The 15,716-nt window shown below is 38.9% G+C and overlaps 1 protein-coding gene across 4 annotated transcripts in view; it reads right to left on the bottom strand.

Moving 5' to 3' along the window:
- Positions 1-15,716, bottom strand: part of TNPO3 (transportin 3) — a 98,388-nt gene that overhangs the window by 30,953 nt on the left and 51,719 nt on the right. For all 4 annotated transcript variants that reach the window (XM_037049230.1, XM_037049232.1, XM_037049233.1 and 1 more), the window contains 7 exons: positions 14,560-14,706; positions 11,572-11,679; positions 9,803-9,894; positions 7,858-7,997; positions 6,686-6,877; positions 4,531-4,622; positions 3,585-3,661 (listed from right to left, as the gene is read on the bottom strand). In XM_037049230.1, coding sequence (XP_036905125.1) covers positions 3,585-3,661; positions 4,531-4,622; positions 6,686-6,877; positions 7,858-7,997; positions 9,803-9,894; positions 11,572-11,679; positions 14,560-14,706 — 848 coding nt within the window. The remainder of the gene's footprint in view (positions 1-3,584; positions 3,662-4,530; positions 4,623-6,685; positions 6,878-7,857; positions 7,998-9,802; positions 9,895-11,571; positions 11,680-14,559; positions 14,707-15,716) is intronic.

The raw sequence follows: 15,716 nt of genomic DNA, 5'->3' as shown, positions 1-15,716 counted from the left end.
TCCTGGTCAGGGCACATGCCTAGGTTGCAGGTTTGGCCCCGGTCCAGGCATGGGCACACGCGACCCCTGGCCTGGACACATATAATCCCTGGTCTGGGCATGTAGGGGAGACAACTGATTGATGCTACCATTTTGCGTTGATGTTTTTCTCTCCCTTCTTCTCTAAAATAAATGGAAAAAAATGTCCTTTGGTGAGGATAAAAAGGAAATCTAATTAGTTAAAAACAATGCCTATTTTAACTTATTCCACAGAAGCTTTTATGCAACTTACTACTCTGATATTCCAGTTAAACCTATGGGTCTCACAAGCTATACATTATGCAACTCAGTAAGGATCCTCTTTGAACATTGTCACTCAAATGCTTTTATTTTCTTGTTTTTGTTAATCTGTCTTTTAAAAAATATTTTATTGATTATGCTGTTACAGTTGTCCCCATTTCTCCCTTTTCCTCCTCCACACAGCATCCTCCCCCCCGAGTTCATGTCCATGGGTCATGCATGTAAGTTCTTTGATTTCTCCATTTCCCATACTGCTCTTAACCTCCCCGTCTGTTTTGTACCTACCCGTGTGTACTTCTTAATCCCTGCACCTTTCCCCCCATTCTCCCTCATGCCCCTCCCCAACTGGCCACCATCCCAATGTTCTCCGTATCTATAATTCTGTTGCTATTGTGCTTGTTTCCTTAGTTTAGTTTTTAGATTCAATTGTTGATAGCTGTAAATTTATTGCCATTTTAACATTCATAGTTTTAATCTTTTTCTTAAGTGCGTGCCTGTAACCTTTCATATAATGGTGTGGTGATGATGAAATCCTTTAACTTTACCTTGTCTGGGAAGCACTTTATCAACCCTCCCATTCTAAATGATAGTTTTGCTGGATAGAGTAATCTAGGTTGTAGGTCCTTGCTTTTCATCACTTTGAATACTTTTTGTTAGTCTCTTCCAGCCTGCAAAGTTTCTTTTGAGAAATCAGCTTGAAGTCTAATGGGAACTCCACTGTAGGTAACTGTCTGCTTTCCTCTTGCTACTTTTAAGATTTTCTCCTTAACCTTTGTCACTTCAATTATGATGTGCCTTTGTGTGGTCCTCTCCGTATCCAGTTCCTAGTTTGGACCTCTGTGCTTCCTGGACTTGTACATCTATTTCCTTCGTGAAATTAGTAAGCTTTCTGTTATTTTTTCACATAAGTTTTCAATTTCTTGCTCTTTCTCTTCTCCTTCTGATGTGAATGTTGGTGCATTTGAAGTTGTCCCAGAGGCACCTTATCCTATTCTGGTTTTATGCTTTTTAAAAAATATTTTATTTCTTTTTAGACAGAGGGGAAGGGAGAATGAGAGAAACATTAAAGTGTGGTTGCCTCTCAGGCACCCCCAAGTGGGACCTGGCCTGAAACCCAGGCATGTGCCCTGACTGGGTATTGAACCAGCGACCCTTTGGTCTGCAGGCCAGCGCTCAATCCACTGAGCCATACCAGCCAAGGGCTTGGATTCTGTTTTTTCCTTGCTCTTTCTGCTTGAATATTCTTTTCTTCCTGATATTCTAAATCATTGATTTAATCCTTGGCTTCATCCACTCACTGTTAATTCCCTGTAATTTTTTCTTGATTTCAATTAGTATAATATTCATTTCTGATTGGATCATTTTTATGCTGTTGAAGTACCCACCAAGTTCCTTGAGCATCCAAATAACCAGTGTTTTGAACTCTGCATCTGATAGATTGCTTTTCACCATTTTGCTTAGTTTTCTTCTGGAGTTTTGTTTTGTTCTTTCATTTGGCCCCTATTTTTTTGTCCCTTCATTTTAGCCACCTCCCTGTATTTGCTTCTATGGATTAGGTAGAGTGCTCTGACTCCCTGTCTTAGTAGGATGGCTTAATGTAGAAAAGCCACTGTTAACTGCTTGGGTGGACCCTTAGGTAATCGTCACGGTGGGGCTTACCTTTTTAAGCAGGTGAGTGGAGTCTCAGATATGACACTGCTGTACTGTGGCTTTGTGTGGGAGAGGACTCAGAAAAGGAACAATGGCCCCTGCCTGGCCTCTAGACTTCTGTCCAGGAGGGAGCTGTCCCCCAGATATTGCCCTGATGCAAAACACCTCAGTTCCTCCCTGTATGCCACTGGTGCCCTTCAAGCAGCTGCCCCAGTGCTGGGGCTCAGAGGGAACAAGTCTGTGTAATTCCATTGCAGGCCCTTTGTGGGGACACGCCCGAGAATCCTGAAGTTTCCTCTGCTGCCCCAAACCCCACAGCCAGAAGTTATGAGGACTTATATTCCTGGCACTGGAACCCGGGGCTGGGTGGTCTGGCATGTGGCTGGGATTCCTCCCTCCTGATTTTTATCCATCACACGTGGGTATAGGACTAGCCTGTTCTGTATATCCAACCCTCCTACCAGTTTGAATCAATGTGACCTCTTTAATCCCTTGGTTGTGGGACTTCCATACAGCCTGATTTTTGACAGTTTTGAGTGATAGCTATTCTGTAGTTTAGTTATAATTTTTGCTATTGTTGTGTGAAGAAGTAAGCCATATTTACCTATGCCTCCATCTTGACCAAAAGTCCTCTGCTTTTCCTTTTTTAAAAAGATTTATTTATTTTTCTTAAAAGCTATTTATTTATTTACTTATTTATTTATTTTTAGAGAAGGGAAGGGAGGGGGAAAGAGAGGGAGAGAAACATTTAAGTGTGAGAGATATACACATATCAGGAGATCAATCAGTTGTCTTTCACACACCCCCTACTGGGGACCTGACCCAAAACCCAGGCATGTGTCTTGACTGGGAATCGAACTGGTGACCCTACAGTTCACAGGCTGGCACTCAGGTCACTGAGCCACTCTGGTCAGGGAGACTTTATTTATTCTGAGAGAGAAGGGAGGGAGAAAGAGAGGAAGAGAAACACTAATGGGCTGCTTTCCGTACACTCTGACCGGGGACCAAACCTGCAATCCAGGCAATGTGCCCTGACAAGAAATTGAACCCACGACCTCTCGCTTTGCAGTATGATGCCCAACCAACCAAGCCACACCGGATCATGGTTAAAATGCTTTTTTAATCATTAGGCTCCTTTTAATTCCAAAGGATTAATTTTACCTGGTAACTGAAACGACTTCATCATTGCTTTGTACCCATACACTACACAATGTATCTGACAGTGTGTGTCGTCCCTGAACGGCAAGCAGCAGCAGCATCACCAGGGAACTTATTACAAATATAAATTCCTGGATCCTACCCAAGATCCAAATAACCAGATCATCTAGGGAGGGGACCCAACTATCTGTGTTTTGGTAAGCCATACAGGTGACTCTGATGTACGTTAAAGTTTGAGAATCACTGCTCTAAAGATTGGCAAAATTAATTATATTTTATTAAAAGGTCCTTTGACAAAAGTCTTCCAAGAACAAGTTCTTAGACCTTGCCTTTGCCCCAAGACCTCAGGCAATGGCCCTGATTAAGTTTCCAGACAAAGGAGATTACAGGAGACAGTTGGAAGTTTGAGGGAACAGAACATTTGCTTATTACTTTAATGCATAAGGGTCTCACTTGTGCTTTAACCCAAGACAGGCACCTGGAGCCCCTGTTCTTACCTAAATATCACTGCAAGACGGTCTAAGAACACAGTGGGGTCTGAGGATATGCCATTGCTGGGCTCCTGAGACAAGAGCTGAAGAGACAGACATCAACACGCAGTCATTACAGATGCAAACCTACAGCAAACGCTGCAACACAGAACCTTACACACCAACCTGTCTCAATCTGTTTATTTCTTGAAAGTTACTCAAATGGTGTAAACTTTTAATTCATATTGTCGAACTACTTTAATCGTTCTCACTGCATTCTGGCTAAGACTACACACTACTAACATTTTAATATATAATCATTGTGGAGTGGAAAACATCATTTAGTTTTTTTCCATGTACTTTTATTACGATTGAGACATTATATAACTTAGTATAAATTATATATTAAAATAAAGATTAACTACATTATTATGACTGAGACACTATGATTTAATATAAATTACATCTCAAAGTAAAGCTTACATATATTATGTACTACATAATCTAATTATATTCATATTCCATTAGAGCTTTATATTTTAAAGACAAGGCAGGTTGCCCCTTATTCTCCTTTCCTAAAATTTCTTACATATTTCCATCAGCATATCATTAGAGAGAAACTCAAGAATTATTCTGTCATGTTCTCCTAGAAACACTACTGGCATGTTCACTGTTACTGCCCTGGAGATGTAATTTGAGAAGACCTGCCATCCTTACTTTAAGGTAACTTGTTAACCTAAGTGGCATTTTCCCCGTTATTATATCTTCTAAATGATATCACTGATATAGCAAAATATATTGATTTTTACATACTTATTCTGCGTGTACAACTATTTGACAGACATATTAATTTTAGTAACTTTTCAGTTTGTTCTCTTGGCTTTTATAGGTAGATAAAAGAGCAAATGTAAATAAATAATTTTCTCTTTCCCTTTCTAACATCAATGTAAACATCTTACGTCACTGAACTCACCTTTTTTAATGCGAGGACCTGAACAGAACACAGCTCACTAAGACATTCAGTAATCTTATCCAACGGTAGTCTGGCCAGGACAAGAGCTGTTCCTACACGATGAAGGAAGACACACGTGAAGAAAAGAAAATCTGAAGTGAGGTAATGCACTGGCCTACACAGTTAACCAAAACAGCTGTGGTCCTGTTCTTTCAAACAGATCAGTACTATTTTTTAAATTGCAACACTTTGTTACTGATGGTTGGCTTTTCTTTACAGCAGCCTACTGGTTTAAAGATGTTTAAATATATCCCCCCCTCCAATTTTTGGAAGACTTGAAAGCTCCACAAAGCCGATGCCAAAGCTATTTTTATACAGCATAGTATAATGGTTCTCAAACTTCCCAGAGGTTCTGATTTAGTGGGTCAGGGAGTGACTTTATTTTTGATAAATACTGTAGGCAATTCTTATCTTTGGAAGTTGGAGAAATACAAACGTTAATTTGTTTTTGAAAGAATGAGCTGAAATTAGAGAGTTAATTCTAGTTCTACCACAACAGAATCTATAAACTGCGTTTAAAACACTCTCTCTGGGCATCAGTTTCTTCATCTACAAAATGAGTGCTTTGAACAGAAAAGTAATAGTCAAGTTTGCCTTTAAAATTTGTTTAAATGGCTGCAAAAGTCTTCCTCCTTACTTTTTCCCCAAATAAAATCTTAACTTAAAACTCTACTTAAAGATAGGGTAAAAAAGAGAGAGAGCGAGGTCCAAGTGGGGCTAGACCCCAAGACCTTTCCCACTCAGCTTCCCTCTTTTCACAGTTCCCACCAACTGCTGACGTGACTCCCCCAAAGCAAAAGGATGACGTATTAGACTAGGTCTCCTCCAGGCCCCAACTATCTCTCATCTCCTGAAATATCAATAAAAAAATAGTAATCAATTCTCAGATGTGAATAAAAGAAACAAAATGATTTTTCCTAACAGTCTGTTAGCCATGGACATATAGACTTATGTTGAAAACTAGATTTTAAGTTAAAATCTAACTTAAATATAATTGTCCCTTTTAATTCATTCCTACAGAAAAGATTGTAACTGAAAACAGTTTTCTATGTTTAGAAGATACCACTGAAAACTGAGATGCCACATTCTATTACAGGTCAGACATCACTTTAGCATCAAGGTTAAATTTCACTAGAAAATGACAAGATGACAACAACTACCACAGTAGTAGTTACAAAGAATACTTGACTCTGATTTAATGCCTAATTATCTATGCCTATATAAAGGGAAACAAAAACCCATGCACAAAAAGAAAATACGTCTTGCAAAATGTAGTTACACTGGCTGATAGAAACCTCGTTGCAGAAGTGAGCAAGGACAGAGCTAGTTCCCATAAAAGGTCATCCAGTCTTGCCAAGGCTAACGGTGTGCCATCCGCATGGCCTCGACAGATGCCGCACAGGTCATGTTACCCAATACTTTAGTTGGTACACTCCCACTCCCTCTCAACCACCAGATGTACAGGTTTCACTAGCTCACAGGACATCTCAATTTGTTTTCAGCAAGTTTAGTTAGAATGAATTTTCTTTCTAAGAGCCAGTAAATTGTCAATAGTTGATCACTCATGGAAAATCTGTTCCCTCTTTCATAACAATCTTCCAAATATTTAAAAATAACCATCATGCTTAAAGTCTCTTCTAGGTCTTTTTTCCCTTAGCCTTAACCTCTCTAGTTCTATTACTCTGAGCTTCATCACCACAGACAATTACTCAGTGCAAGCTCATCAGCTATGGTTAGAGACCACAGGGACCCTTGGCTTCCACTTGTAGGACTGATGGAGGCACGCCACCTTTAAATTTCCACTCACCTCACCTCTTTGGTATGGCAATGCTTACTTGGTCTCCCTTTTTATTCTTCCCCCAACTCAAAAGAGGAACTGTTTAGTTCGAATGTGCTGTCTCGAACCAAAATCTCGGTCAGTACTATACATCCCGTAAGCAGTTTGAAAACATTCTGAGAATGTATGGACACATAATCAACTCTCCCCTCTGAGAGGAAAGGCTACCTTACCCATCACTAAGTAAATTAAACTGAGAAACTGGGACATGATGGATGTAAGGTAACTCCCAGAAGTGGCTTAGAAAGACGGTTCCTGGTTAATGTCTTAAGTAGATACCTTTTAGCAAGCCCACAGCAGCTTCTGGAGACAACATGAAGGAATCAAGGGAACGGGCAATCTCCAGGAGTCCATTAAAGTGCTGAGCCATGTGGTCTCGGCAGACAGAGCAAATGTTGTGAATGGCTTTGGCTGCAGCAGAAGCCAGAGGCTTTTCACACAGGCCTTTCATCAAATAGCCCAATACGGGGTCTAAGGAAAAAAGCCATATGACAGTGATTACAATTTGAAACTTAAGGACAAAGTCTAGTTTGTGAGAACAAATGTTTACATTTCCTTAAAAATCTTTTTAAATTAACTTGAGAGAGAGAGAGAGAAAGAAAGAATAAAGGGAGAGGAGGAAAGGGTGAGAGAAAGAGGAAGTGGGGGGGCGGGGAAGAGACTGATTCATTGTTCTGCTTATTTATGCATTCATTGGTTGATTCTTGCCTGCTCCCTGACTGAGGATCGAACCCACAACCTTGGCATATGACAATGACTCTAATCAACTGAGCGACCTGGCCAGGGTCCCCCCACCCCCTTTTTTAAGCAAAAGAACTATTTTTTAAAAATAAAATGTGTTCCAATACCAATATATAAAACATAAAAATGGAGCTGATCTCACTGACACGGTGTCAGGAAGCCCTGGGTCCTATTCATCTTCCATCTCTTTCCTCATGGGCATTCATCTGCTGCTGGTGGCTAGGGCTACACAAAGCATAGTGTGAAAACCAATGGTGGACAGGATCATTCAAATATTAATAACAGGACAATATAAGAAAGAATGCAAGATGCAGAGAGTTACCATTCTACTCCCAGATGCATCACTGTGTAAAAATAGCCTACATTAATCAGAACAATGACAGTTATCTAAAGCTGACACTTTTACCTTTGCTTCTTTATAGTTATCAAGGGCCTTAAAAACATGCAGGTGGGTCTTCAGCACTTCTAGAAGAATTATGGTTTATTTTTTACCAACTATAAGTGTTCCAAGAAAGCTTATTATAAAGGTGAAGTTCTACAAAGCAAATGAACTTAGCAATAACTCATAATATATCTACTTTCAGCGTCTAGAAACATCCTACCTAGCAATGAAAGAGATATCAGGAAAACAAGAGAAGAGGTGAGAGAAAGGAAGGGAAAACTCAGAAAAATTAGAAGCAGTAGTGGCTGAGGGGAGAGTTCGCACATACCAAGGAACTGAGGATTCCGATCAACCACCTCACTCATCTCTCCAACCAGTTCAATGCTGGTGTACCGCACAGCCATATGCACAGTCTCTGGGAGACGGACCACTCCTTCCAGGACCTCCACAAGCGTTGGATTGTTCTCCCTGGGCACAGAGGGCAAGCACTCAGAGTTACTTGAAGATTTCAGAGATTAGGTTTTGGCCAAGTAACAGGCTGCAATGACACAAAGCATTGCTAAAGGGCTTCTTTCTACATAAATAACCATTTGGATAAAAGTACTTAACACTTAATATGAAAGTTTTTTAAATCCTAAAAAAAGGGGGAAAGAAAGAAATGGAAGATATCACTGTTTCGGGCGAAGCATATTGCTCCCTTAATCTTCTGAATGCCAGTGAAGTGTCTGAAGACACACAGTGCTATTGAATAAGGCTCTTCAAATTGGAGAGGCAGGCATCTACTACGAACGAATTTCTTTTAAAGAATCCATTTTGTTTATTCCTGTATCTGCAGCACCTAGAACAGTGCCTGGCACATAGTGGGCACTTAATAAATATTGCTGAATGGCTAAGTAAATGAATGAATACTTCCCATAGACCACGTTTTATTAGTTGTTATTCTCCAGAATATTTCTTGTAGCTGGATACTAGAAACTTTAAGAACAGTTAGTCATGGGTGGGCCGGTTTACTAACTAAAAGAACACGAACACAAGCTGCAGGTATAGATAAAGTTACCTTGTCTTAGAACATGAGGGAAAATTCAAGTTAACGCAATACCTTCCACAGCTCCATGAATTTATATTTTCCTTTTCCTTCTTTTTTTCACTGCCCAACAATGCTAGTTGTTTAAGCAGAGGATACCCCCAAAGGTGGTAGAACATCCAGAAATGAAAGATGTTTAAAATGTAAATAATATCCTAAATTACAGCAAGAGCACTCCCTGCTGATAAATGAAGTCTATTAAGTCCTTCTTATACACTAAAAAATTACAATCATGCAGATGGCTTGAAATGTGGATAAGTATAAAAAAACTGTCTCATTTATGCCTATTTTTCCCGGGGACACTAAGCTAATTATTGATACATTTTACCTACCCCTTTTCACATCAACACATATCAGTTAGAATACTAGTGATTTTAATAATCCTCAGGCGGTCACTGAAGGGTCAAAAAAACACCAAAACAGGTGTAAAAGCAAATAGGACAGGATGTAATTCAGGACCAGAACTTAATAGAGACAAACAAACCTATCCTGTGTCCTTGAATATTTACCGAATTAGAAACAATGTAAGATTTCACTGACTAGGCCCTGTAAAGTAGATAAGAAAGAAGCACTGTACTTTTTATAAATACATGCCTTAACCATCTCTCCAATCAAAGCCCTGGATACAGAACTCAACTATAAATATCTGATCTTAATGCAAGTAAACCTCACAGATATTAGCATCAATTTACAAACTTATAGCACAGAGTGAACTGTTTTTAGGAATTCCCGTTAAAACCATAAATGGAATTCTATGCTAAGTGGTTAGAAGTCAAATTGTAATAATTAAAAAATTTCCAATGGCAATTGCGCTTTAGATTTTGCTACTCTTTTAGGTAAAATGGTGCCTATGCCTTCCTTGCCTTTCTGAAACTCACAGACGACTCTCTAAGACAGAAAAAAAAGGAGAACAATATTTTTAATTATACCAACTTTCACAAAGGCTCCTCAGTTAGATAAATAAATCAGCATCAAGAACAAAATAATTTTAACTCTAGGAAATGTGGTTATGACATAGATATCAGCAACGCATGCTACTCTGGACTGGACTCTAGGAGTCAGAAGACTGGACAGCAATTACAGAGGATGTTCTACGAGTTTCCAAACATATTATCACATAAGAAAAACGGTGTCATTTTCCTTCCTTTGATATTTAGAGTTCCCAGCAAAAGACTTATTAGACACTCACGGATCAACACTCTTTGCTATAGCAGCCATGATAAAGAGAACCGCTTCTGTCACCTCCCAGGGTGGGTTGCCTTCTTTCAGAGTAGAATATAACTAGAGAAGAAGAGGTGGATTACGGATCCATTAAAAGGCAAACAGAATAGAATTCCAAAACAAACAAAACAAAAATCCTGTTAGTTAAAAAAAAAAAAATCCAGTCCCTTGTTTCTAAATCTAATTAACTGTCTCTCAGAGCCAGGGGAGATTATTATTTTCATTTTCATAGCTTCACTAATTATAAATCTGTAAGTAACTGCTAAGGTCCCTAAGGTCCCTAAGGGTATACCAAGATTATTGTCTGCCCCCACAAAATGACTACTATGGAAAAAACAAAACATATTACTTTAAGTATCTTCTCCTGGACCTGATAATAGCTGATAAATACATAACCACACTTCAAACTGAAATAAATGTAAATTATATATGCATTGGCTTTATATTTCCATTGTCTGCATTGAACTAGTAACATAGACTAAATTCCTAAAAAGTAGCTGTCTAAAAGCACCTATCATAATACCATATCCAAGCAAGAGGGAGTTGGGGGGGTGAGGGGGGAAAGGAAGGAGACCAAGCAGAATGTGCAGAGAAGTCCAGGAATAGCCCAGGGAATATCCATCTGTGGAATGTGACTGTGTTAGTCTAAATAAGATTTCTATTGTCAAATAACAGACACCGCTAGGTAAGACAAGGTTAAATAATTCTGTTGTTAGAGGATTTCACAGAGCCTTTAATATATTATTTAAGTCATTTCCCCATTTCAACTGATGCTAGAGCCTTTTCTGCCAAAGAATATCTCACAGGACTGGTATCTTGGACAACACTGATGATTTAAGTAAATTTGAAAACTGAGGTCTGGAGAAGAACAAGTAAAACCTGCCTAAAGCCACAGAGCCAGTCAGAGAAGAAATAAAATCTGAACACAGGTTATCTGCCTATGACCTGGGAATCTTATTCTTTTCTAAGAATCCCCAACCCTTTGTAGTTAGGTCAATAAACATACTCTGCTTAATATAAAGAAAAACAGTTATAGTTTTATTAATACTTTCTAGATCAGATTAAGCCCCCAAATGGCCAGGTTACAAAAATATTAGGTTAGTTCAGTATTGCCAACAAAGCATCAAAACCAGTATTTACGAGCTTAAAGTACAATCAAACAATATGAAAACCACCTGAAATTATGCTAATATTAAGTGATGTGAAATGGTGATGACTGCAACCTTATGAGGTAAAGTGTTACTCACTGTCAGGAAAACCACAGGACTATGAATCTATTCTAGTATAATCACCTCTGGGATGAAACTGCACAGGAATCCAACCGTAAGTGTGGACAAAGGAAATGCACAATGACTAAAGGAGTTGCCAGGAGTTGGTCAAAATTATTAAAGGACACAAACGTGCTATTTTTCCTGGCAAGGTCCAAATTCCCAGTAAGTATCTTGGGGGCTTTAGTTTATTTATGATCTTCCACTCCCGCTGGACAAGTGGAACGTCTCTTATTAGCAAGAGCCATAAAGCAAACTGTAACTGAACCATCTATAGACTGCAATTGGCTTGTAAGAGAGTAAATAAACATAGCTACTATATGCCAGGCAGTGTGCTAGGCACCTGCATATCTATTGTTCTATTTAAGCATTGAGATTGAAGGAAAAAATGGAACATTTACAGAAGACATGGAAGTGAACACAATTAGAGTGATCATTAAAACTGGTAAGAATCGCCAAATGGGCTTACCTGAGCAAAACACTCCATAGACCCAATCAGGAAAATCAAGTCTTTTACGAGGTCTGATACCCTCATTCGAAACTCCCCAAAGTCATCAGTCTCCTCAGGAACCCCCTCCTGAAATATCAAACCAGATAACATTTGTTTTAAACTCAATAAGGCTTTCACTGATGGGTACAAAATCAAGGAAAAAGAAGAAAAGGCCATCAAGTAGTCCAGTCCCAATGCACAAAAGACAGATCACCTAAAAAAACAAGGATATTTTACTTTAGAGTGTCTCATACTTTTAGGTACTTCAAGTCAATAAAAGGAAGTGACCTGGAAGAGGTGGTAATTTAAGAGTCTGTAAGCTAATTTAGACACGGTCTAGCTTTTTAGTACTGAATAAGCTTCTGAAGCTTTATGGTTCAAGATCCACTAAAATCAACCATTATCACAATAGCTATATGCAGAATAAAATTCTTTATATAAAAAAGATTTTACTTATTTACTTTTAGAGAGAGAGAAAGATGGGGAGAGAAAAATTGATGTAAGAGAAAAACATCAATTGGTTGCCTCTTGTACGTGCCCCAACTGGGAACTGAACCTGCAACCCAGGCATGTGCCCTGACCAGGAATTGAACCGGTGACCTGTAGCTCTGCGAAACAATCCCCAGCCAAGTCACAACCAGTCAGGGCAAAATAAAATTCTTTAAAAAGCATTTTATATAGGTGAACAGACATATTAAAACAAGTTGTAGTAAATAATAATAATAATAATAATAGAATTTAAGTAATAGATATATAGATATTCACTAATAAAATCGTTTCACCTTTGTGGCACATTTGAAATTTCTCATAAAAAAAATAGAGATCCTGTACATTTCAATGCTTCTTAAATATTTCTTATTCGAATGCACTCTTAAAAGTAAACAAAAGCTTACCAATTGTGAGATGATTAAGGACATATATAAGAATCATGGACCATGAAACCTGAAAAAAAGCGCTTAGTACTATCGAGAATTGCTGATCTAGTTCAACCTCCCTGCTCTCAGATGAAGAAATTAAAGTGAAGAAGTGAGGAGGAAAGGAAATGATGCCTTTCTCAGACGAGATCGTGACTTGTAAGGCACTGCCCCCTACAAGTGTAGGAAATTACCTGCAAGGGAAATGGGGCCAGAGACCAGCAAAGGGAAGAAAGGGATCAAGCAAGTAGAGCCATTAAACCCAGAGTGGCCTGCTTTTATTTACATTATCAGTCTTCCAAGTAAGATGTAGTTAAAGAAAGGATTCATTGGTTAAAGAAAAGTATTGAAAACCACTAGACTAGATCATCACTAACGCTCTGCAGACATAAAATAGCATGACTCAAGCAAGAATGCTAACATTAAAATGTGGAGAATAGAAAGTTTTCATGTCAGATTTAACTGTAAGCAATGGGGAAAAAAACAAAGAGACAAACCCCGCCCCTCACTCCAGGTCCTAAATTGAAGACAAGGATTAAACCAAATAACCAAAAGGATGAAATAAATGCCGTAAAATTTGAAGAGACTAAGCTAAGCAAAAAAAAGGAGAACTAACAAGCAAAATAGAAACAGACTCCTAGACAGAGAGCAGGCTGACAGCTGTGGAGCGGGGAGGGAGCTGGGTGGATGGGTAGAGGGACTGAGCAAAAATAACAGAGAAAGAACGCATGCATTCGGACACCATCGTGCTGACTGTGGTGGGGATAAGTGGTGATGGGCAGAGACTTGACCGGGGGGTGGGGAGGGTGGTGGGGGGCGGTGAACACTCAGTACAGTGCACAGATGACACATGGTAGAACTGTGTGCCTACATAATTAACTGGTGTCACCTCAACAAATTCAAGAAGAGAAAAGAGAGTTTTCAAACAGACTATTTTATAATATTTCAAGTGTATTTTCCTCTACACAAATAAATTACTTCTAGCCCTGGCTGGTGTAGCTCAGTGGATTGAGCGCGGGCCTGCAAACCAGAGGATCACAGTTTGATTCCCAGTGAGGGCACATGCCTGGGTTGCAGGCCAGGTCCCGGCAGGGGGCACATGATACATTGTGTGTCCCTGGCAGAGGCAACATACACTGATATTTCTCTCCCTCTCTTCTTCCCTTCCCCGCTAAAGATAAATAAAATTAAAAAAATAATAATAAATTACTTCTATATTTTCTTTTAAATTACAAAATCAGTATATGAAACAAATATATATGCATGTGGGAGGGAAATTATGTTACTTGCCACATCCTCAATATTTCACTTTTGTGTTAGTTTGAATCCAACAGCATATTTTACACTATTAAAAATCCAGAGTACAAAATTCTAGGTTCTGATTTTTTGCTAGCATACCAACCATGAAATTCAACAGCCATTATTTCTAACTGCAGTATAATGGTACATCAAGTTGCTACATCATTAATTGATATAACTCTTCTTACATGGTTGTATATGGATTTACCATTTTTTACTTTTTAAATTTAAAATAATGACTCTTTGTTTCTAAATTTTAATTTAGTATTTTTGAAAGCGGGGAAAGAAGGGAAAAGAGAGGGGGAGAAACAGTGACTCGGGTGAGAAAGATCAATTGGTTGCCTACCGTGGCACCCTGACCAGGGACCAAACCACAACCCAGGCATGTGCCCGGACCAGGAGTTAAACTAGTGACCTTTTGCTTTGCAGGACATTGCCTAACTAACTGAGCCACACCAGGTAGGGTGTACCACTTTTTTACTTTTATAGATAATACTTTCTACATAAAGTGGGGTTTTTTTCCCTTCTGTAGAGTTATTTAAAGTAAATTCCCAAGAGAGTTACGGGCTCTGCAGATTTAATTTCTTTGTATATAGGCCTAATCTCTTCATCGTACTGGCAGTAACTTCTTCAGTCTAAGCTATAGAGTGACAACCCCCCCCTGCAAATTCCATTAGCTTTATTCTCAAAAGTTCCTCTTCAAAATAGAAAAGAGGAGGAAGTTAAGATTAAAGAAGCAGAGAAGAAAACGTACATGGTCTGGTTCCAGCTGGCAGTGTCGAGCCAAGGCATGAAGCAGCCTCTGAATGTAAGCTTTAAAGATGCCATGAATAACTTCATCGTTGGTTTTGTACAAATGCTCCCCGAGTCGGTACCAAAAGTTAAAGGAAATTTCTACTACCTGTTAAATTAGAGAGAGAAAGAGAAAAAGGAATGGAATGAGATTTACTTTCACTAGAGCCATAAAGGAACCAAGGTAAACTTTAAAATGATGTGAGTGGAAGCAATTAAGAAGCCATCTTTTTTTCTAGCAGATTTAATATCCACCTCCCAAATTACTTTCTTATGTTAGAACCACAATTCTCTTTAGGATGACTGGCTTTACATTCTGCATTTAGCCCTGAGATAACTTCTGCAACAGTGTATTAGATTCTGAATTTAGAGAAGAAGACAGAAAAGTGGAAGTCTCTTCAAAATATTTTTCCCCAAATTCTGAAATAATTTCATTTTACGCCTGAGATTAGAGCACCTCTAACCAGACAAACCATCTGCAAATCCCTGAACAAACCAACCTTATGTCACTTTTATCTACTTGATTTCTTAAATGGGAGAGAAAGGGGAAAATTACTTTATCCACAGCTTATCTTAGGGCACTGTTTAAACAAATGGTAGTCATTGTGTAGTACTATACTTCCTTCCCAAAATATTTTGAGTTTCATCCAAATCTAGATATCCTCATGAAATCACAAAAGAAATAAACATTATTGTTTTTGTAAATCCTCACCAGAACATTTTTTTCATGCTTTTAGAGAGAGAAATAGCGATATGAAGGAGAAACATTCATTGGTTGCCTCCTGTACACACCTAGACTGGGAACTGAACCCACAGCCGAGATGTGTGCCGAGACCAGGAATCAAACCTGCAACCTTTCAGTAACCAGATGATGCTCCAACCAACTGAGCCACACCAGCCAGGGCAACATTATCTTTTATCTGATAATAAAAAAAGGGCTGAGAATCACAGGACTATTGTGCCCTCCCTAAGAAGGGCCCTATATCATCATTTTCCTATCAAGGATCCAAAATAAAGCTATCTAACACAATACCCAGCCCTGGCCGGATCACTTAGTTGGTTTTAGTGTCATCCTGTACATCAAAAAGGCTGCAGGCTCAATAACTGGTCAGAGCACAA

This window comes from Sturnira hondurensis, unplaced genomic scaffold (genome assembly GCF_014824575.4).
Source record: "Sturnira hondurensis isolate 20B ecotype Veracruz unplaced genomic scaffold, ASM1482457v3 Scaffold0006437, whole genome shotgun sequence".
In the NCBI taxonomy this organism is placed as follows: Eukaryota; Metazoa; Chordata; class Mammalia; order Chiroptera; family Phyllostomidae; genus Sturnira; species Sturnira hondurensis.
Note: the sequence above shows the minus strand (reverse complement) of the source record. Positions and strands in the feature narration are given on the sequence as shown.